This window comes from Hyaena hyaena, unplaced genomic scaffold (genome assembly GCF_003009895.1).
Source record: "Hyaena hyaena isolate Hyena2069 unplaced genomic scaffold, ASM300989v1 scaffold_39, whole genome shotgun sequence".
NCBI lineage: Eukaryota > Metazoa > Chordata > Mammalia > Carnivora > Hyaenidae > Hyaena > Hyaena hyaena.
Genome location: NW_024080671.1, coordinates 3,008,057 through 3,032,088, shown reverse-complemented (window position 1 = coordinate 3,032,088; position 24,032 = coordinate 3,008,057). Strand labels below are relative to the sequence as shown.

The following is a 24,032-nucleotide window of genomic DNA, read 5'->3' as shown; positions in this document are numbered from 1 at the left end:
CAGAAAGCGACTGGCACGAAATTGCAGCCCAGTTCACAGGTGGGCTTGAAGAGGAGGGAGGAGAGGAGGGAATTCCTGCCAGTGAAATCAGGAGCCTTCTATCTGCTCTCTTCTTGTCCACATTTTCTGGGAGGGTTGTTCATCTGAAGCAAAAATCTACTCTGTGTCCTGGGGAAAAGCCAACAGTATGACCAAATGATAAGTGCCAGGCTGCTTGAGTTTGGGCTCCCCAGAAGCTGAACTTATGTCAAAGATTTGAGTGAAAGCATTTTATGTGGGGGATGGCAGAAAATGCCCATAGGAAATTGAAGAAGATAGGCAAAGAAGGGAATGCAACCCATGAAGACTGTGTTACTGAGCCAGTTACAGCCATGGATAAATGGGGATTAACTCACGGAGGGAATTTAGGAATCAATGTAGAGCATATGAGTTAGAGAGTTATTCTATAAAAAGAGTGAGGTCACTGGGAAAAGGTAGACAGATTCCAGTCAATCGGACTGATAGAAGGCTATTCCCAGGGTTTTGTTTTAAATACTTTGACAACTCCAGTTTGCCATGTTGGCAGCAAAGCAACCTCCAGGAGCAACAGGGAGCCTTTGGGTGGAGGAGGCAGGTACTGACAGTGGCACTAAAGTAGAAAGTGTGAGATGGTGGGGGGCACCGAAATAGCCTACTATAGTCTAACCCGTGCACCACTCCTGTCCCTGGTGCACTGTGTCAGTTTCATTCTGTCCTATGTTGATGCTTCAAGGTGGTGGCCAGGTGCAACTTATTAATTAAATAAAATACTTAAAGCAGGAAGGGTCATGGGATAAGCCACAGTTGGCTTCAGTTGGTCTTAAGGCTGCACTTGATATTCCTTGTCTTCCTTTTCTTCTACACATTTCATGTATTCCTCGTTCTTGCCTGACATTTCTGCTGATTTCTCACCCAGTAGAGCCTCAGAACTTCTTCCTTAGCTATCAGAACCCTTGGTTACCATGCCCTTGCCAGGCTTCAAGCTCTGAAACTTTTTTTTTTTTTTTTAAATTTCTGAGAGAGAGAGAGACAACGTGAACAGGGGAGGGTCAGAGAGAGAGGAAGACACAGAATCCGAAACAGGCTCCAGGCTCTGAGCTGGCTGTCAGCACAGAGCCTGACGCGGGGCTCGAACCCATGAACCACGAGATCATGACCTGGCCAAAGTCGGACGCTCAACCGACTGAGCCACCCAGGCGCGCCTCCGAAACTCTTGCAGTCACACATTTAGTCTCATCCCCAGGCGTAGAAGCACCAAGAAACATTCAGTGAATTCCCTGAGTTCAACACATATATTTGGCCCCATTCTGTAATGAGTTCTTTATGATAATTAAGGTCAAATCTGCCATCCAGTTGGGGGACGAAGCATACTCCAGCTGCAAGAGAAAGCCCTTAAGGAAGGAAAAGAAAGCAGGATTCGGTAATTGGAAGTTGATGGTGTGCACTGAGATAATACGGACACCAGGATGTGAGCAGGGCATGGCCAGGATCTGCTATGTAGGGGCAGAGAGAAACACTCTGTGATATTTGGCTCAATGAACAAATATATAGACTTTAGAGATTCATGACAAGGAGTTTTGGGAAAAAAGTAGACGACTTCTCAGTAATTACCCAATATTTAAAATTATATTGAATATGGATACTCACCAGAAGATCCCAAGAAAGGGACCCTTATTTAAACACAATAATTACTCATGCTGCTATGGATAAAGAACTCAGGAAGGGACAACATTGTAAGCCAAAATGATTTAGTGGCTGTCAAGGGATAATGTGGTTGGCACTTGAGAGCCTAGGGTGAGTCCTTGTACCACTAAGGGAGGCCACAGAACATTGGGATTAGGAACACTGGCTCAGGCACCAGGCTTTTGATGTCCAAGTCCCACTCTTGTGCGAGTCAGGACAAGCTAGACTATGCTGAAGTTTCAACCCCACAATGCCAGCCTTTAAAACAATGTATTTCTCAATATGTCACAGTCCATGCAGATCTTTAGATTTTTAATTATGATATTAGAATTTTTTTGGAATAGCTGTCTCTTTCCTTCACCTTAGTTGCACTTCCATCCATCAAAATTCTACTTAACATCCAAATTCCTAATTAAATTTCACTCTTAATAGAACATTCTGCTCGCCGTAATTCCATTACAAAAAAAATAATCACTACCTTGTCTTAACTCTGTGAAATTTATTTTGTATGTGTTACCTCTTATGTCTTTTGCAGTTGATTTCTTCTCTGACATCTTATCATAGAGAAAGAACACATAATAGATACTAAGTATTTGTTGTCTAATGAGTAGTTTTAGTGACAATCTTATATAACTTTTGCCTAAAGAATCTACTTTTTTATTAAAAAATTTTAATGTGTATTTATTTATTTGTTTGTTTATTTATTTGAAAGAGAGAGAGGGGGAGATAGAGAGCAAGCAGGGGAGGGACAGAGATAGAGGGAGACAGAATCCCAAGCAGGCTCCGGGCTGTCAGCACAGAACCTGATGTGGGGCTTGAACACACGAATGGTGAAATTATGACCTGAGCCGAAAGCAAGAGTCAGACACTTAATCTACTGAGACACCCAGGCGCCCCAAGAATCCTTACTTTTAATGTGTAGAGTAGATCATTTTTATTCTACAATAGCTTGTATAAATCTTAGACTAAATATAGTGGTAAGGGGTAAGGAACACGTGTGTGTATATGTGTGCGCATGTGTATAGAACACACTGGTACCTTTTCAGAGTAATGTTGGCACCTGTCTATCAAAATAAATGAATATTTTAATTTCAGTTGCTTCATTTGTCAACAACCCTACATGTCAGAGCATGTGTTAATCCATATGACTTGTCCCTTAGCCTGTACATCTGTTTTTTATGCCTATCAGAATTAAATATGGCAAACCTCAATTTCCTTTACTTGTTTTTCATGGTACTGGTTTTTTGTTCTGGGATGCTATGCATGTGTATGTTTCAGTAATGGCTACTTTTCTTTTTCCAGACAAGCAGAGAATATGGTAGAGACAATTTATAATTTATCAAGATACCACAGTACCACAGACTAATTTTTTCAACAAAAATACTAGACAGTTAAATAATAAGGACATTTCAGATTTATGTATTTATCCATTCATTTAAAAATCATTACTTTTAGACTTCATGGAAACAAAGGTGCCCAAATGCCATCATGGAACTTATGTTTGGTGACAGAAACCCTCAAATGATCACCCAAAGGCAATATTAATGATGGCAGTGATAGCAGTGTGTTACATACATGCTGTACTTTGGTGTGAAGCAGAGAGCTGGATCATGGTCAGGGGAGTTTGGAAGGCTTTCCTGAGAGAATTAGTGGTTGGGCATGGAAGGCTCAGTGATATCACAACATGGTTGCTGCCTTCACGTGGCTCATAGTTTGGTTAAATAGAGTAGCATAAATTGGTGAGTGCCATAAAGAGTCGGACAGGGTCTGTGAATAAGCCTGTATGGGTGTTAATTCTCCCCGAGGTCTGGAGTTGGTGTCATGAAGATGTTGGCGTGCTGACTCTTGCAGTGTGAGTGTTTGGCGACGATAGCCCACGATTAAAGACAGCACCAGCATGGAGTCAGCATGGCAAACATTTCTGCAGGACCCAAGGGAAGGTTGAGATTTGGGATGTTCTCATTTTCTGGTTATGTTTTGTTTTGTGGTGTTTTGCAAGGGATTAAACTATTTCATTGTTGTCCCCATGGCCTTCAGGTTCACAGCTGGTTTTTTGCTCTACAGTCATGCCAGCTTCATTAAGCAGCTACAGAGATACAGCGATCAATATCTGTGTATATTTATTTATCCCCAAGTTTTTTTCAAGAATTCATACAAAATATTTCCGGTAAATGAGTTTTTTAACATTAATTAATTTATTTTGAGAGAGAGAGAGAAAGTGAGAGAGAGAGAGACAGAGAAAGTGAGAGAGAGAGATAATAAATGAGCGGTGTTGGGGAAGAGATAGAGGGAGAGAGAGAACCCCAGTTGAGCTCCGTGCTGTCTGCCCAAAGCCCAATGCAGAGCTTGGAACTCACGAAACTGTGAGATCATGACCTGAGCAGAAACCAAGAGTCAGACATGTAACCAACTGAGCCACCAAGGTGCCCTATTAGTAAATGAGTTTTAATCCTTATCTTCCTTCTCTTCCTTGTCCTAATTAATCTGGAAGTAATGCAACTTGTGACCTTCTTTACTGTTAGCAACGACGCGCAACCAATCATGTTGATTTTTCTTCACGTATTTTTTGGTGAGAAACTTCAAATGCCTTTTGGAGAAAGGCACTTCAGAAGTTACAGTAATCTTGCTTTTGCTTCTTTCAGTGGTTATAATCCCTCTGTGGAGATTACCAGCTTTGTCATCTACTCGGGTTCTCTCTTGCAGAAACTGCTCAAAATTGGCAGCATCCGTGATTCCATCTTCTACAGCGTGCGTGCAGTCAAGTGTAAACTTCAGAAATTGATTCTTTCGTTTTGCCCCCATCTTTGGCACAAGTACCCCTCCCCAGGTGCCATGATGGCAACGGAGGCAGAAAAGGTAGTCATCCCATTATAATTTGTTGGATGAGTCCCATTTCTCTAGCACAAAAGGGGTACAGGAGCACAAGAAAATCAACACAGCACTCACATGCGCATGGTCATTGGGATGCTGTCGCCTATGAGTGGGCTTACAGGATATGTATATATTTAAACACAGCATTTTCTTTGCAAGTGTATTCAGTTCTCTTATTCCATCCTGTAGTGTGTTAAGTTTTTTGGAAGCAAAACCTCTAATGTTCTCCTACGTTTGCAGCATGCTCTTTGCTTTATAAACAAAAAAGACAAGGGGGAAGTTATATGTTGGAGTGGAAATACATCTGTATGTCCTAACAGGCACATAAAGTGGTAAATTTTAAAGCTATAACTAAGGATTTCACACCAATAATCTTCCAAGAAGGCCCCTCTGTTTTCCCCTATGGCAAAGAAAAGCAGCCAAGTTTCTCTTGTTCAATATCTTGAAATGGGCTCAATTTTGATCCAGTGGTATGTAACTGTACTGTTGTGGAATATTGCTTAACTTGCCAAGCAATCAAGCGTAGCAAGTTGCTTGTACCACACGGGGCAGACCTTTCTGGTCTTATGTCAGGAGGGTGACTATTCAGCCTCTTCACAGACTCCCTGTCTTTTTTCTTGTTAACTTCTTGTACCTGGATGTCTGAATGTCCACCAGGTAATAAATTCCTTCTTTTTCCTCACCAGAAACATTACCGTACAGATTTTTTTAATCAGAGAATTTAAAGGTTTCAGCAGAATTAAATCTCTCTGATCCGATTTTATTTGAGGCAGTGCCATAAGGAGAGAGGCAACAAAAGAGAGAAATGAAACCAGAAAGAAAAGGAGGAGAAACTAGCATTTATTGAGCAAATACTGTGTCACACATTGTGATAAGCACTTTACACAAGTCCTATCTTTACATTTATAACATCTCCGTGAAGTTTCTGTTACATTTGTAGGTGAGCAGGTCAAGCAAATTAGTCAAACAGTGAATTGGAATTCAACAATTATTTAATCGCCTCTCACCCTCTGCCAGCGCACTCTGTGAGCATTATGATCTGTTTCAAACAGTGTCATTTTATCCGCACAAACATGTTCAGGTGACATACAAAAGAACTAGGTGAAATGATTGGCATAATGAAGAAAAGTAGCTTGTGGATTGGCTTCCTTACTCCTCAACCAGTGGCTCTTGCATTACGTGTACACATTCAGGGCTTGGCTGGATGTTCCAGGAGTATCTCCCCACCGCTGACATGTAGGCTTCTCTCCTCTAGGGTCTCTCCAGTGGCAGTTCCAGTGCCAAAGCCAATCCATCAACTTTTCAAGGGATGCCAAGACTTTTCCTCCGTTCAACAGTCTTTCAACAAGTGTTTATTGAGTTCTTTATCAGGCAGAGGCCTGGCAAGAAAGAGAGCTCATCACAGATGGTACAAATGAAAAGATTTTAATGAAGGGTCCACTTAATGATATGTGGGCACAGTTACAAGTAAAAATTGAGAAAGGATATAGTACCCAGAGATTAGGAGCAGCAGGAAGCCATTACACCCTCACAGTGGAAGGAATTAGGAGAGATTGCTTTCACAGGAGGAACAGAGCACTGGCAGGCACTCTGTAGTTGCAGGGGGATGCAGCTCCTGCTGCAGAGGGATGCAGCTCCTGCTGGGGATGAAGGACTGAAGCAGTGATAGGGCAGGGAGGAGTACCACAGTCCTTCTCTCCTCCCTCCCCACACGTCTTCCTAGGGCCTCCCATTGGCTGAAGCACCCAGAAGCCATCCATCTAATGATGGATGCGGCTCACAGGGGTTTACCTCCAAGGTACACAGGGCAGAGCAGGGCACAGAGGGCTGAAAATTGATCTGGGGCAAGCAGGGGATGAAGAATTACTTGCCCAAGTGCCCCCAAGTGTCTGGCTCTAGCCTAAGCTAGGGATGGAGCAGTGAACACAGCAGACAAGATTCTGCACTCAGGCGGCTAATGTTCTAGTGCAAGATGGAGAGAAAATAGAAAAAAAAAACCAAAACGATGGATGCAAAGGAAAGCCGTAATATGTCCCACAGTGATAAGCACCAAGGGGAAAATAATGAAGCCAGGAAAGGGTTTTTGAAATGTGTGGAGGGTAGAATATTAGGTATGGATGTCCAGAAATGCCCCCTTTCACCCCAAAAAGATGGCATGGTCAGAGGACCTAATAAAAAGGGGGGCATGAGCCGTACTGGGAAAGAAGCACCACAGGCAGTGGGAACAGCAAGTGCAGAGTCCCCGAGGAAGGCAGATGCCTGGCCTGGTAACATGCAGTTGCAGACAGGTGAGGGAGGAAAGGCATGTGAGATGAAGTCAGAGCTTGACTCAGAAGGTCTCTTTGACTCATGGCTTCTCTGTCCATCTCATGGCTTCACCTTTGCGTTTCGTCTCTGGCCAGACGCTGTACAGAGGAGGCAAAATGCTGATAGCAGAGAAAAAGAAGCTGAGAGATGCAAGGTGATTCATCTCTCACCATCTCGTATGGGCCAGTTCTCTTGTGCTCGGCCAATTAATAGCACGTCTTCCATTCACGGGTTGGTTGTACTGGGTGTGATGCATATTCCTGTGACAATCAGCTGTGGCCAGTGTATTAGAACACATGATAGACCATAGCGACCAATGCATAAGACACAGTTTAGAAGAGACTGTGGCATTATTTAAGCTCTCCAGGAGAAGTCATGAAATCAAAGAGTACTTAACTTTACTTAACCTGTACCTTGGGCCTTTTAGGTTTTCTCTACCCTCTAAAAGAGAGTTTTAACTGCAAATTATAAATACATTAAATGTATGAGCTTCTCATGACTAGTCACCATCACCTCTCACTTAAATAGTATATTCATGCATGTATGTATGGTATATATGTGCATATCTGCATCTCTTTCTATTTATAGTTCTATATGTCGATGCATTATCTATTGTACACATATAGATAGATATCTCCTTAGCTTTTTATATATAAACATTCTTCCCAACCTTTTTTTTCCTGAAAGATTCCTTTCAGCCATCAAGATTTGACAGCTCAGGTGTCACCTCCTTCTCTGAAACTTTCTGAGATAAATCCAAGACATCTTGACCAAGACATCTTCATGATGTCATGGCATTTAGTTCAGACATATGTTAGAGACCTACTGATGGTTTATGGTTTATATCTTCACAGATCAATTATCCCATCTAGACTGTGATCTTCCGATGACCAAAGATCCCTTATACTCTTTTTGTGTTCCTGTCTTTAAAAAAGTTGTTTTTAAATGTTTATTTATTTCTGAGAGAGAGAGAGACAGAGACAGAGCATGAACAGGGGAGGGGCAGAGAGACCGGGAGACACAGAATCTGAAGCTGGCTCTAGGCTCTAAGCTGTCAGCACAGAGCCTGACAGGGGGCTCGAACCCACAACCACAAGATCATGACCTGAGTCAGTCACTTGATGCTCAGTCACCTGAGATACCCAGGCTCTCCTTTTGTGCTCATGTCTTAACAAGGCATATGGTTCCTTGAAGTTGCTTAGAGCAGACTGTTTTATTATGATTATTTTTTTGGTTTTTTAAATTTATTTATCTGTACGTTAACATAGAGTATAATATTGGTTTCAGAAATAGAATTCAGTGATTCATCACTTACAACACCCAGTGCTCATCACCAGTGATCTTACTACCCATCACCTATCTTACCCACCCCCACCCACTTCCCTCCATCACAGAGCAGACTGTTTTTAAAGACAGATGATAGATAGATAGATAGATAGATAGATAGATGATAATTAGGTAAAATGAGTAAGCCATATATACATATGTATATGTATCATTACATGTATATATTAAATACATAGGGCTTATCTTAAATGTGAGTTTGCAGGGACTGATATCTTCATAGTTCAGTATTAAGAAGATATGCCAATTAGATCATGGATAGTGCTGTGAAACTGACTGTAGGTTTTAATTTACTAAAAATTCCAAAAACAGATACTTTGAACACAGATAATCTGTTGTTGGCCATAAAGCAACCACAGAATACCCCAGCTTCCCTCATATCCAGTGGCCTTGCTGAACCTGTCATCTGGGAGGTCTCTGTGATTTTATCTTATCTCTATTTGAGAGTCATAAAGATGAGTAACTAAAATGTGGTTAATAAACCCCAGCTGGGCATTTTCTAGGTGAATAAACACACCATTTTTTCTACTGTTTTTTCATGTGGAAATGATGAATAGGACTCACAACTCTTGTTTTCATTATAAGTAGAAAAGCAGAAATAATATCAAGTTATGATACTTGAGGTTGTTATAAAGTGCTTTAGAGACACCCTGAAAGTTTCAAATAATTATAGCTCCAGTAAAATTTTTATGGCTGCCTGTGGATTTCCATGATCAAAGAAAAAGTAAACAGAGAACACTTTTAGCCTGAAAGATATTCAGGCCCTTATGACTTTTTTTTTTTTTTTTTTTTTTTTTTTTTGGTTGGCCCTCTCTCTATTCCTAAAAGAGTGATTAATAGTTTCACAGTGTAAAAGCACCCATATTTGAGATTAAGTAATTGGATGAAATTGATTCTTGAATCTAATCTTCATGCACCCCAGGCATGCTGCATAATAAATATATTATTTTGGTGATTAAAAATTCAATGAGCTGCATATGAAGAAAGTTTTTAAAAAACTTCTAGTTGGCAGTTCCATTCCAGTCCACTCTATAGATTTCAGCTCCGTGTTTTTTCTTTTGCTAAAAACGTACATTATTATAAGTAGTGGAACTTGAAAACAGTTATAGATTAGATTATATACCATTAATATTAATATCCTGATTTTAATAATTGTGCTGTAGTAAATACAATACAATGTCTTTGGTTTTAGGAAAGAACAAACTGTTTATATGAGTCAGGAGGCAGCACGTCTTTTCAAATGGTCCAGAAAAAAAGATTATGTGTATATGTACATATGCATACATATACATGTGCATATGATGTGTGTATGTGCATGTACATGTATATACATGTGCCCAATTACACACACATCCATATACATATATGTGAATAGATGCACACACATCTTCATCCATGCATACATATATGGGTTTATGCAACACATGCATATTGAATATACATACACGAAAAAATATACATCCCATGCATATATAGACAGTATACATGTGTGTACATGAATGTACATGCGTAAGCATATTTTACCTATCCGTTTTATCACTAAAACATTTTTTACATTTTTTATGTTTTACATAAACATGTTTACATAACTAATGTACAAGAATCCTTTGCCCTGTTTTGAAACCTTGATATACCTGAAATCACTTTAAAATTAAAAAAATCAAAGCGTTTTCAACCATGCTGGAAGTGCTTCATTCTACCATGTGTTCTGGAAGCAGGTGGAAGATTGAATCCACATAGGAGGATTTATCTTTGTGTTGAGGAAAATTGTGTTTTTGAGACTCCAATTTCATTTCTGGTTCCAGTCAGCAATTCTATGAAAAGTATGTAAAGAACAAGAGTGAAAGAAGCTTTTATAACTCAAAGTGAGGAAAATATATATATCATACATACATAATTCTGCTCTAGTGTGGGTCCACTCATATTTTTTAATGGAAATAAATTCACGTAACCATTTTAAAGTATAGAATGCAATGGTGTATAGTACATTCACCAAGTTGTGTGAACATAGCGCATACCAAGCTCAAAAACATTTTCATTCCCTCCCAATACCCCCACCAAAACAAACAAACAAACAAACAAACAGACAAAAAAACCCAACAACCTAGTTTCTGTTAAACAGTAACTTCTCTTCTCTTTGCTACCACCAATCTGCTTTCTGTCTCTATGCATTAACCTATTCTGGATATTTCACATAAATGGACTCATATTCTGTTGCTTTTGCATCCGGCTTCTTTCACTTAGTATAATGTTTTTGAGATTCATCCGTGTTGCAGCATATGTGAGTACTCCATTCCTTTGTTTGACTGGGCAATATTCTGTTGCGTGTGATACCACATTTGGCTTATTAATTTATCCATTGGTGGATATCTGGTTTGTTTATACTTTGATTATTGTGAATTGTGCTGCTATGAACTTTTGTGTTCAAGTATGTGTTTGAGAACAAGTTTTCCATTCTTTGCTGTGTATACCTAGGAATGGAGTTGCTAAGTCATATGGAAATTCTATGTTTAACTTTTTGAGGAACTAACAAACTGTTTTCCCTCTAATATTTGATGTTAGGGGAAGACACATGAACTCATGTTCCAGAGATAATCTCTACGTTTAAGCAATTGTTTTGTACATCTAGTAGTTGTTTAAGGGCATGTCCCATACAAACACCACGAGCAGTACCTGGACTTTTCACTTAAACCTGTAGTAAGCCCCCAAGGAATTCTCATTTTAGAATCAGAATTTAGAACAAGGAAAATGAGTGATCAGGAGTATAGTATGAGGGTTTTGTATGTAATCTGCCATGTTTCCCAGATTTGCAAACCTGCTTGCTTTCTAGGTCATTTTCAGAACCCTATAGGGAAATCAATAGAGACATCTTTTTAAAAGAATATATTTATAGAAGTATCATTAACACACAGTGTTATAAATTGTGTCATACATATAATTTCAGGTGTACAATATAATGATTCAGTAACTCTGTATATTACTCTGGGCTCATATGATAAGTATACTCTTATTCCTCTCTATTTCATCCATCCCTTCACTTCCCTTCTGGCAACCACCAATTTGTTTTCTGTATTTAAGAGTCTATTTTGTTGTTGCTGTTGTTTATCTCTTTGTTCCTTTGTTCTTTTTTTTTTTTTCTCACATAGGAGTTAAATCACATGGTATTTGTCATTGTCTGATTTATTTCATGTAGCATTATACCCCTAGGTTCATCTATGTTGTTGCAAATGGCAAAATCTTATCCTTTTAATGGCTGAGTAATACCCAATTGTATACACATACCACATATTCTTTATTCAGTCTTCTATTGCTAGATGCTGGGGGTTGCTTCCATATCTTGTCTACTGTAAATAATTCTGCCAAAAACATAGGAGTGCATATATCTTTTTGAATTAGTGTTTTTCATTTATTTGGGTAAATATTCAGTAGCAAAATTCCTGGATCATATGGTAATTCTTTTTTTTTTTTTTTTTCTAAAGAAGAAAATGGCCAACAGATGAAAAGTAGCTCAACATCACTAATCAGGGAAACGCAAATCAAAACTGCACTGAGATATTATCTCACACCTGTCAGAATGGCTAGAATCAAAAAGACAAAAAGTAACATGTCTTGGTGAGGATGTGGAGAAAAAAGAACACTTGTGCACTGTTGGTGGGAATGCAAATTGGTGTAGCCACTGTGGAAAGCAGTATGGAGGTTCCTCAGTACACACATTTAAAAAAAATTTATTTAAATTCAAGTTAGTGAATATATAGTGTAATAATGGTCTCAGGAGTAGAATTTAGTGATTCATCACTTACATAGAATTTAGTGATTCATCACTTACTTGAACACCCAGTGCTCAACAGGTGCCCTCCCTTTTTTTTAGTTTATTGTCAAGTTGGTTTCCGTATAACACCCAGCGCTCATCCCCTCAAGTGCCCTCCTCCATGCCCATCACCCTTCTTCCCCTCTCCCCCACTCCCATCAGCCCTCAGTTTGTTCTCAGCATTCAAGAGTCTCTCATGGTTTGCCTCCCTCCCTCTCCCCAACTATTTTCCCCCTTCCTCTCCCCCATGGTCCTCCGTTAAGTTCCTCCTAATCCACCTATACGTGCAAACATATGGTATCTGTCCTTCTCTGCCTGACTTATTTCGCTCAGCATAACACCCTCAAGGTCCATCCATGTTGCTACACATGGCCAGATTTCATTCTTTCTCACTGCCATGCAGTATTCCACAAGTTACAAACAGAGAGGGAGGGAGGCAAACCATGAGAGTTTAAAAACAGAACAAACTGAGGGGGATGGAGGGTGGGGGAGAAGGGAAAAATGGGTGATGGGCATTGAGGAGGGCACTTGTTGGGATGAGCACTGGGTGTTGTATGTAAGCCAATTTGACAATAAATTATATTAGAAAAAAAGAATCTCTTATGGTTTGCCTCCCTCTCTGTTTTTATCTTGTTTTTGCTTCCCTCCCCCATGTTCATCTGTTTTTTTCTCTTAAATTTCACATATGAGTGAAATCATATGATATTTGCCTTTCTCGTACTGACTTATTTTGGTTAGCATATTGCATTCTAGTTCCATCCATGTTGTTGCATATGACAAGATTTCATTGTCATATGATCACCATTGTTTTTGATCACCAAGTGATACTCTATTGTGTATGTATATGCCACATCTTCTTTATCCATTCATTAGTAGATAGACATTTGGGCTCTTTCCATTATTTGGCTATTGCTGATAGTGCTGCTATAAACACCGGGGTGCATGTGCTCCTTTGAATGAGCATTTTTGTATCCTTTGGATCAATACCTCATAGTGCAATTACTGGGTTGTAGGGTCCTTAACTTTTTGAGGAACCTCCATACTATTCTCCAGAGTGGCTGCACCTGTTTGCATTCCCATCAACAGTGCAGAAATGTTTCCCTTTCTCTGCTTCCTTGCCCATATCTGTTGTTTCCTGAGTTGTTAATTTTAGCCATTCAATAGGTGTGAGGTGGTAGCTCATTGTGGTTTTGATTTGTGTTATCCTGATGATGAGTGATGTTGAGTATCTTTTCATGTGTCTGTAAGACATCTGGATGTCTTCTATGGAAAAAGTGTCTATTCATGTCTTTTGCCCATTTCTTAACTGGATTATTTGTTTTTTGGGTGTTGAGCTTGGTAAGTTCTTTATGGATTTTGGATACTAACCCTTTATCTGATATGTCATTTGCAAATATCTTCTCCCATTGCATCAGTTGCATTTAGTTTTGTTGTTTCCTTTGCTGTGCAGAAGATTTTGTCTTGATGAGGTACCAATACATCATTTTTTGTTTTGTTTCCTAGGAGACATGTCTAGTAAGAAGTTACTGTGGATGAGGTCAAAGAGGTTGTTGCCTGTTTTCTCTTCTAGGATTTTGGTAGTTTCCTGTCATATATTTAGATCTTTCATCGATTTTGAGTTTATTTTTGTATATAGTGTAAGAAAGTGGTCCAGGTTCATTCTTCTGCATGTCACGGTCCAGTTTTCCCAACACCACTTGCTGAAGAGACTGTCTTTTTATGGTTGGATATTCTTTCCTGTTTTGTCAAAGATTAGTTGGCCATACATTTATGGGTCCATTTCTGGGTTCCCTGTTCTGTTCCATTGATCTATTGTGCCAGTACCACACAGTCTTGAGGATAACAGCTTTGTAATACAGCTTGAAGTCTGGAATTATGATGCCTTCAGCTTTGGTTTTCTTTTCAACATTACTTTGACTTTTCTGGTTCTGTGCAAATTTTAGAATTGTTCATTTTGGCCCTGTGAAAAAAGCTGGTGTTATTTTGATAGGGATGCATTGATGGTGTTGATTGCTTTGGGTAGTATAGACATTTTAACTATATTTGTTCTTCCAACCCATGAGCATGGGATATTTTTCCATTTCTTTGTGTCTTCTTCAATTTCTTTCATAAGCTTTCTATAGTTTTCAGTGTACAGATCTTTTACCTCTTTGGTTAGGTTTATTCCTAGGATTTTTATGGGTTTTGGGGCAATTGTAAATGGACTGATTCCTTGAATTCTCTTCCTGCTACTTCATTGTTGGTGTATGGAAATGCAACCAATTTCTGTACATTGATTTTATATCCTGTGACTTTGCTGAATTCACATATCAATGATAGCAGCTTTTTGGTGGAATCTTTTGGCTTTTCCATGTAGAGTATCATGCCATCTATGAAGAGTGAAAGTTTGATGTCTTCCTTGCTGATTTGGATGTCATTTATGTCTTTGTGTTGTCTAGTTGCTGAGGCCAGGACTTCCAATACTATGTTGAAAAACAGTTGTGATAGTGGATATCCCTGTTGTGTTCTTGACCTTAGGGTGAAAGCTCTGAGGTTTTCCTCATTGAGGCTGATATTAGCTGTGGGTCTTTCATATATGGCCTTTATAATCTTGAGGTATGTTCCTTCTATCCCTTCTTTCCTGAGGGTTTTTATCAAGAAAGAGTGCTGTATTTTGTCAAATGCTTTTTCTGCACTCTGGACTTAATCATACTTTACATGTTTTTCAGGTTGGTCTGTTTCTCTTGCTTTAGAGTTGGGCCCAAATGGTATTTGGCTATTCTGTCAAAGTTGCCCCCCACCTCAGTCCATCTCACCTTCTCCAGACCTCTAAACGAATAGAAGATAAATCTTTTCTCCCCAAGAAGATACAAATGTATGTCCTACATGTTTGAGCAGTAGCCTTCTCAATCTTCGTTTTAGTCTCTTGCCGGTCACACTGGTCTCCCCAACTTCTAACGACAGGGCCTTAGCTGAGCCTTGTCTCTATCCACTCACACTTCCTAGGAGTCATTAAGAGTCATGGCTTTAAATGCATCCCATACACAGACAACTCTCAAGTCTTTATCTCCAGCCAGGTGTTCTCCTCTAAACTCCAGAGTTATTTGCCTGCACGTAAGACTGTTCTACTTGGGTGTCCAACTGACACCTCAGACTTAACGTGTTTAACACTATGAACACCTGATTTACTTTCCATAACCTGCTTCTGCCTCTGTCTTTACTACCTCAGTTAGTGGACACTCACCTGTTAGAGTCTAAGTCAAGTATTATGTCTTCTTCTTTTACCAGCATTTAATCTGTTAGCAAATCCTGTTGGCTCTTTCCTCCAAATATGTTCAGATTCCAGCACTTCTCACCCTCTACTGTCCCTGCCTTTGTCCAAGATGTCATCGTTTCTCACCCAGATTAGTGCAATACTCTTCTAACAGGTTTCCCTGCCTTTTTTTTTTTTTTTTTAAGGTTTCTGATTCCTCCTTTGATCTTATCTGTGGGGGTCTTTGCAAACAATTCTATTTAAAGTAATATCCCAGTAATCCATAAATTCATTCCCCACTTATTCTTCTATAAACTTTACCATTAGATAGGCATTACAGAGTGCTTCTTTGTATGTTTCATCCCTCCCTACCTAGAACGTGAGCTTTAAAAGAGCAAAGATTTTTGTCTGTTTCTCTCTTTTTTTTTTTTTTTTACTGCTTTATCTAGAGCTGAGAGTGTGCCCAGCACATGATAAAGGCTTATTTATTTTTAGATGTGTGCATGAATGGCGATATGTCTAGAATACTTGCAAAGTGTTCTTTGTGGCAAACAATATACATTCTAAATTAAATTAATTAAATTAGTGTGGTTAAGAAATCAGTCATATTTTGTGTATTTAAAAATATTTTCAGAGTTTGAAGATCCTTAAATTATAGGGGACCCCTGTATATGACACATTTTCAGAGCCAAAAGACACCTCTCTAGGAGGTTTGATTAAAGGGCGCCTGCTCAAGTTGACCCGTGGCCTTCAGCAGTATGATTATACATGCACTTCTAAACCTCTAGTGAAATATCCCCAGACTCGGTGTCTGTAGTTGAGCAATGCCATTTTGCTTTTGTGACACAAAAGCTGGTCTGACAGCTGGGCAAGTTGCTTAGTCCATTTTGAGCTTAAGCTGTAAATTGGTGATGGCAGTACTAATAAGGAGCTCATGAGGTATTGGTGAGTGTCAGCTAAGATTTTGGACATGTTTTATAAAATCTTCAAATATAAGAAACCTGAGAAAATGTTACAAATATAAGGCCGAGGACCCTCAGGCTAAGAAAAGACATATGAAAATTAATAAGTTCAGTTCCATAATTCCCTTAACACAGAATTTTTCTTTACTATCAGATGTATTTAAACTTGATTGAAGGAATTGTTCTTTCTGTTTGAGAGAATCCTTTAAACAGCCTGAAAATAATCTGAGGATGTTCAAATCCCAAACCATATTCCAAGTTCTCTAAATGAGTGTGGTTTTCCAGCAACCAGTCAGATCAAGGCTACTGCTCCTCCTCTTTTGACCAGGTTTATTCTTCCACTATTTTAAGAAATAAATCTTCCACATGTAATTCCATGTGTAATCTTCCACACCAACAGGTAGCTAAAGCAAAACACATATAAGATGGAATGAAAGTTTTCAGGATATTGATACTGATCTAGGCCTCAAATCTGCTTTGGGACTTGAGTGTTAATGTCTGTACTGACCAAGTGGGTGGTATTTCCTTCTCTGTTGTCATTGTCACTCACCTACCCATCACTGATTATCATCTTAGTGCTAAGAATTCTAGCCAGCAATTGATGTATGCTATTCTTTTTATACTTTATCAAATCTGTGTGTGGTAAGTATTATTATCCTCATTTTATATAGGAAGAGGTTTGAACTCAGAGGGTAGCATTAATTTTCTAAACAAGGAGATGACAGAATCAGACTGTATTCAGACACAGAATCAGACTAGATTCAAATCTAGTTTCAAAGCTCATGGTTTTTCTTATCATACAAGTCTCTTTTCTGATAGTGAAGCTCCAACTTCATTTTGTAAGTCCATGTTGGTAATAGAGTTCCCCTGAAGGTGGAGAGTCTCAAAAAAGGGTGGAGGGTGGGCAAAGGAAAATAAAACAAACAAACAAACAATAGAAATGAACCTAATACAAAGATTAAGACTTGGAAGAAGAGGGAGTTCTTTTAGTCTTATCACAAAATTTTATTTGGACATAGGCTTACTCTTAACCTGGTCTTGCCTAATTTTGTTAAGACTTTCACAGATGAGTGTGATCATTGCCCTGGCCTCCTGTGGGTTAGAGTTTAGTTGGAATATCACTTATAAGTTCTTGTTACTGTTGACTCTTAAAGTATCTAACAAATGTATTATCTAATAATAAAAGTATTCTCAGATCCCTATATACTCAATAAAAAATTTGATGGATATATCCTTCTTTGTGTTTCTTTCAGACTTCTTGGTAAAACCCTACTGGGCTATTTGCTTCTTTTACACATACAGTTCAGCACCGAATTAAAAGAATGTGAAGCCTATATATATCATGGCCCAGCTTCTAGCTCGCCTCTGGCCTTGCTGGTTCTTATTAATGATTCATTTCTTTTGACAGGAGCGGCAACATTTCAGGACTTCTTGGGTGGAAGAAAGTTGGCAGAGAGAAAGTCCACAGTGAGTAGTTAAACATTATATGAATTAATAACCCCCATCAATAATTTAATGGATGAAATGCATTGATTGCTTTGAGAATTATGCTGAGGTCTACAGTAATAAGCAGAAATGTCTGATTTGACATCTTTTTTTTTTTTTTATATGTCTGCAACGTAATCTACTACCAATTACACAACAACCCCACCGAAGGAGTGCTGAGTGGTCCCACTACAGTAGTAACATGTTATAAAAGCTCGGGTTTCAGGACAATTAGCTTCTGGCTGCAGTTTATTACCCCATTTGAGATTTAAAACATTTTTTTTCCATTGCATTCCAACAATGCTTATGTGTCTGGGGCTAACACTTTAAAACAATAATGGAATGGCAAATATCTGTCTGGCTGGAGTTTGTTCAAGAAGAAGGGTGTATTAGCATTAAAAAAAAAAAAATCAAGCAAGGCAGAGTGGACGAAACAAAAGCAACTTCCTTAATTTGTCAAAGTGACCAGGATTATAATGTTTACAAAGAAAAAAAATGCCTTTCATTGGCATTTTGTAGCAAATTTAAGAAATACTTTGGAAAATATGATCATTCCTGTTTATTTAAAGGCAATTTCCACATAATAAAAAAGTGATCCATTGATAATTCTCATATTCATCTATATGTTTGGTGGTCATCACCAGATTCCCGGCCCAAGATATATGAATCTCTTTGAATTGGCTAGTACTACAAAAAACTGGCCATTAGGAATGGTGGTGATGATGATGATGATGATTGATGACGATGACAACAGTGGACTTTATTGAGAGTTTGTTCTGTGGCCAGGTACTGTGCTAAAACTTTATTAGGATGATCTCATTAAGCATCCTAAATATCTCTTGAGTTAGGTACTATTGTCTCCCCCATTTTATAGACGAGGAAATTGAGGCTTCCAGAGTCTAAAAATTGGATGGTTTCAGGGCTAATAGTAAGTCTGAAAACTGGTGGTTTTGAAACAGTATGCAGTACTGCCTGGTGATGGTGGCAGTGGAGGTGGCTGTGATGAAGATGATGAAGGCAGTAATAGGAGACCTGGGGAACCTTCTGTTAAATAATCCTTTTCTCCAGGATTCTGAGCCATTTTCCTGCCTGTTTCCCTTGTCCCAGTGTCTATTTTGAATTATTTTACGCTAATCTTCTGTTTTTGCCTCCTGTCTTTCACATTGTGTGATCTGGTACTTCTTGTGGTTATTAAGGAGCTGAGCTGAGTGGATGAAATGGGGAGGTGAGCCCTATCTCAGTAATTTCTCATTAAGACAGCTCACTTACAGGCCCCAAATTTTAGTGAAAGGTGAGGGTGTCATGGACTTTGGATTCCAAGAGCTCACTTACCTATAGTCAATATACAATATTCCTTCTTTGATGTCTTTCTCACCTCAGATTTTTAAACTTCTAACTTTGGAAGAAATCTAGTCTAGAGAGTAACCCACTTGAGTGTGATGTTTCTCCATCTAAGGCTGTGTGGTAAAATCTGAATTTTGATATGAGGTATGTATGTATATCATTAAAATCAAATCTTTTTTTTTATTTCTGAGAGAGAGAGAGAGAGACAGACAGACAGTGTGAGCAGGGGAGGGTCAGAGAGAGAGGGAGACACAGAATCTGAAGCAGGCTCCAGGCTCTGAGCTAGCTGTCAGCACAGAGCCCAACGCGGGGCTTGAATCCATGAACTGTGAGATCATGACCTGAGCCGAAGTTGGACTCTCAACCGACTGAGCCACCCAGGTGCCCCAAAATCAAACCTTTTTTATCCCTTGGAATAAACAATGTTTTCTGTGAGTTAAAATATTAATATTTAGAAAATTACGAAGAGAACCTATGCAAAAATGTATCAAGTGCAGTAAATAAAGTAAGTGAATTAGCAAGTAATCGATAATATTGTGTTGACCGAGAGCATATAGTACATTACTGACTTTCTCCTGATATCGGCTCAGGTCAGGATATTTCTCACCAAGATGTGTTGGCATGTAACGTTCGTTTTTAGGCACAGGAAGGGCGCATCTCCTTTGAACAGATGGCTTTTCTTTGTTCTTATTCTCCTAAGGCTCTTCATAGCACCTGCATGTTGATTTCCCACTCTGGAATGGCTAGAGGAGGAACTAAATGTTTTTCTCCATTTATGTGGTACTATTGCTCTCTGCTGAGGTCAGCTTTGGTTCTGTCCTTGGAGTATTTTTTCATATGGATCCAATCTCCATGATGTCACATGACCTGGCATTTGTGTCTTCTGCCTAGAATGCCATTCCTTATTTTGTCTGTTTGGAAAATGCCTACTTATTCTTTGAGAGGCTGCTTCAACTTCATCTATTCCTTGTAGCTTCCCCTCCTCTCCTCTCTTTTCCTTTCCCTAGGTAGAATTGTTTTCTCATGTGTGTTTCCCTTGCGGTATATCACCTTGCAGTGTAAATATTTGTTTTGTCTTCCTCTACCATGAGACTGTAGGGTCTTTTAGGGGGGACTCTGGCTTATTCACTCCTTTGTTGTATCTGCAGCACATAGCAAAATATAAGGTCCAGATTAGGTTTGTGATAAATGTCTCTTGTCCTGCATTGAGGTTCTGTGCCTCTGATTGTGTGCTCCATCATCCAAAATTATTGTATGTTATAATATTTATAATTCACATACAACATAGTAGACACTGATCCAGGAGCCATAATGTTGGATTATCTGTCATTGTTTTGTAACTACTTGGATATCAATTGTATCATCTGTAAACTCAGAGGAATTGATCAAATTCATTTGCTTTTTATTCATTCATCAGTTCATTCATTAATTCATTCAAGATAAATCGATTACATACTTACTTTGATGGAGATATTTTACGAGGTAAGTTCTTCAACATAAAACGCCACATTTTTTTGTTTAAAATACTATATATATTTTAGTTAGAACACAAAAAGGTTTGGATCTGTGTAGACATTAGAGTTAATTTAACAATGCTGCTTCTATAAGCTGTTAGATAGACAGTTTTGAATATAATTCAAACCAAGATAACAGCATTTAGTTTCTGAATCTCATTAATGCTTCAAACCATATTATTTGTATCAACTAATCTTAAAATATCAGTTCTCCCAGTGATCACAGAGTAGGATTTCTAGGTTCCATGGTAGTGTTTGTTTTACCTTCTTAAATAAGCCAGAATATTGACTCAATGTGTATTTTATAAATTTAAGCAGATGTGGAAAGTCTTCAGACTTAAGAAAACCTGTACATTTGTTCAACAGATATTTACCAAGTGCCTAATATGTGCCCAGTGTTATTTACTGAGTGCCTAATATGTGCCTAGTGTTAAAATATATGCCCAGGATAAAGAAGGTCAACAAAATGGGTCTCTGTCTTTGAAAAGTTTATAGATTTGTGGGAAGAAACATGGATGTAAACATAGCATGCCGGAAGAATATGCAGATTTTAGCAGAGAGGAAGAAATGTGCTCAGGTTTGGCTGAGGGTAGGTGGGAGCAACAGAGTTGTCAGCAAAAAGTCTTCGTAAACTTTCCTGGCTTCTAGTCTTGGTTCTTCATATCAGTAGATGGTACTTGAGGTGAATGTCAAGAAATGTGTATGCCTCCACGCTGACATCACTGGGAGGAAGGAGAACATTCCAGGAAAAGGAAGAAGGATGAACAGTAGCAGATGAATGTGAAATAACACATCATATTTAGGCAACTAGATAATATGTTATCATGGTTAGAGAGAAAGGGACACGCTTTGTTTCAGGGATATCTAAGGCTATATAAAGGAAACATGGGCAGGACTTTGTAGTCTCTTGGCTAAGATGCAAGAATACCAACCGTACCTGGTACATAGAGGCACATCCAGGACAGTCTTATGCAGTAGAGTAAGGGGATCATTTTTCCAGAGCTACTAGAGACACAAATGTGATAGAAAAATACTTGCTAAGTCTTAAAATCTGAATTTGGAAACTTAGACATCCTTGTGTTTTCTTCTGTAAACATTTTTGCTAAGTTATTTTTTTCAGTGAATGGGAATTATAATACTAAAATGAGATAACACTATGGAGATGAAATTGGGAATGGGGTCTTTCATTTTATCAAAATCTCCTTTCCATACCTAGCATTAGACCTTTATTAAATTACTAAATTCTTTTTTTTTTTAATCTCTGAAGAAATAGCAATCCAGTATTCAGAAATCACATCTTAATGGAGGTTAAAATGAAGGCTTGGAGTTTGCGCCTCAGACTTCAGTTTATGGATCTGAGGAAGAAAAAAAAAGGCAGAGAAATGAACCACATAGATTTAGACATTTTTAGTGAGGGAAATCGATACTGATTGGCTATATTAGCTTCGAGTGAAAAGATATCAATTGCTGGTTTTTTAAATGCCAAACCACAGCAGTTGATCTAGTACCAATTAGTTTTTGCCTAATAATTATTCAAGGGTTATTGATAAATCAGTAATAAATAGGAAACGCCAAAATTGAGGCCTTCTGAACTAATAATGTCAACTCCGTTAACCATCTTTTGAGAGATTGTATCACAAAAATGCTTGGAAAATTTTTTAATCTTTCTTCAAGAGAAAAAATAAAAATAAAATTTCATCATATTGTTTTTCATTGGAAGAATGTAGTGACTTCCTAATGGTTTGTGACCTCAAATCTTTCTCCATTCTAATCTATCTGTGCTGTGTTAGCTACAGAATTCATCAATAGGAAATCACACAAATCTCGTTTTTAATTTTGGTTCTGTAAGTTTCTCACTCTATGAGTCCTTGTTTTGCTGTCTATAAGACTGAAATAACAATACTTATTTGAAAAGAATGGGAGGCATTATAAGGATTAAATGGAAACTCTTAGGTATAGGGTCTTGTGCTCTGTAGGTCTGGAACACATATTTATTGAGTAAAACAATGGCGCACTTTGGGTAATGTTTAACTTTTCAACTTAGTTTATTATTTGTAGTTCTAAGCTAATTGCACACAATAAGGTAGATCCAGGCATAAAAATGATTTCATTTCTAATAGCTGGATTCTGAAAATCCTCAAACTGTTGTATATGGAACACTATGAATGGAAATATTTTCAGGACATCCTGAAGCTCTTAAAGCTTAATATTTACACATGATTACTTGTGGACAATTTGCTTCCAAAGAGGAAAGCCAAGACCTATTCAGAAGTAGAAGAAAGCACTCCAAACAAATGATCACCTCAGTAACTGTCAAGGTAAACTGGCCTTGTTTTTGATGGATTGCAATGAATATCTGCCTTTTAGAAAACAATATGCAGTTGTTATTAAGAAACCAAATGGGTAAAGAAGAAGAGATTATAGACCGTAGGGAATTGGGGAAATCAATTAAAACAAGATCTGGAGGGGTGCTCCGGGCTGGCCTTCCACTTAACTCCCTGTGTGAACATAGGCAACTCTCCAGAGAGAAGAGCTCTTTAACTCTAAGTGAGAAGAAGTGCAACTCCTCATAGAAAGCAGAGGACAAGCATGAGATAGCAGGCCATGGGGCAGACTCCAGTCCAACTGGCTTAGGAGAAATACTCCAAGTATCACCACAGAGATGTTTTCCATGTTCTCAGGAGGTAGCTGTTCACATGCTCACAAAACAGTGCTTGCCAATGGCTGCCTTCAGAGGGAAGTCCAAGGACTACAAAATAAATTAACTCCCACTGCTAGCTAGTTAGCCAAATCAGAACTGTAGAAAATTCAGACTGGTAGGGTGAATTAGCATATACTTGTTCTATGAACACATGGAAAACTGAAGTTTCCAGGGAGGTGCTTTTGGCACCTTAAATGAAAGCCACATTAACTCAGGGAAAAGCTGATAGTGACTAACAATTCCTACAAAAGACTATTTTTAGAAGCAAACCTGGTGAAATCATAATGGTCAGTCAAGAGAAGGACTGGCCCAATGACCTAATTACCACTCAGTGGGAAAACTAAAACCAGCCCTGGAAAATTGCGTCAATATTATGGCCTTTAATGGGCACCATTTTTAAAAATACCCATGGCTATCCTAAAAATTTTCCCTTTCTTTATGAGTAACCACATACTGAGAGCCAGTTTTATTTTGAAAAAGAAAAAAAAAATAATGAAGCTCTTCAAATTTCATGACAATCCTACCAAAAGCTCTGGTCCTAAAAGGTTAATTAGGTAATTAATCAAATGAGCAATTGTGCTCCTCTTTGTGACACATCACTTGGGCCTAGATGCCTGTGAACATCCCATTAATTAACTAATGCCAAATAGGTGAGCACCTTCATATTTTAACATCAGAACTTTCTTAGAAATACATTTTTGTACATGCCGTATCTAAATGTACCAGTAATTGCCTCTGCCCTTGATAGATGCCTTTAATTTTT

At 38.5% G+C, this 24,032-nt stretch overlaps 1 protein-coding gene across 1 annotated transcript; it reads right to left on the bottom strand.

Annotated features, from left to right (window-relative positions):
• Positions 1–4,176: 4,176 nt before the first annotated feature.
• On the bottom strand, positions 4,177–4,503 carry LOC120230273 (60S ribosomal protein L22-like). Its single transcript, XM_039229820.1, has one exon. The coding sequence runs from the start codon at positions 4,501–4,503 to the stop codon at positions 4,177–4,179; it is 327 nt and encodes a 108-aa protein (XP_039085751.1).
• Between the last annotated feature and the right edge of the window lie 19,529 nt (positions 4,504–24,032).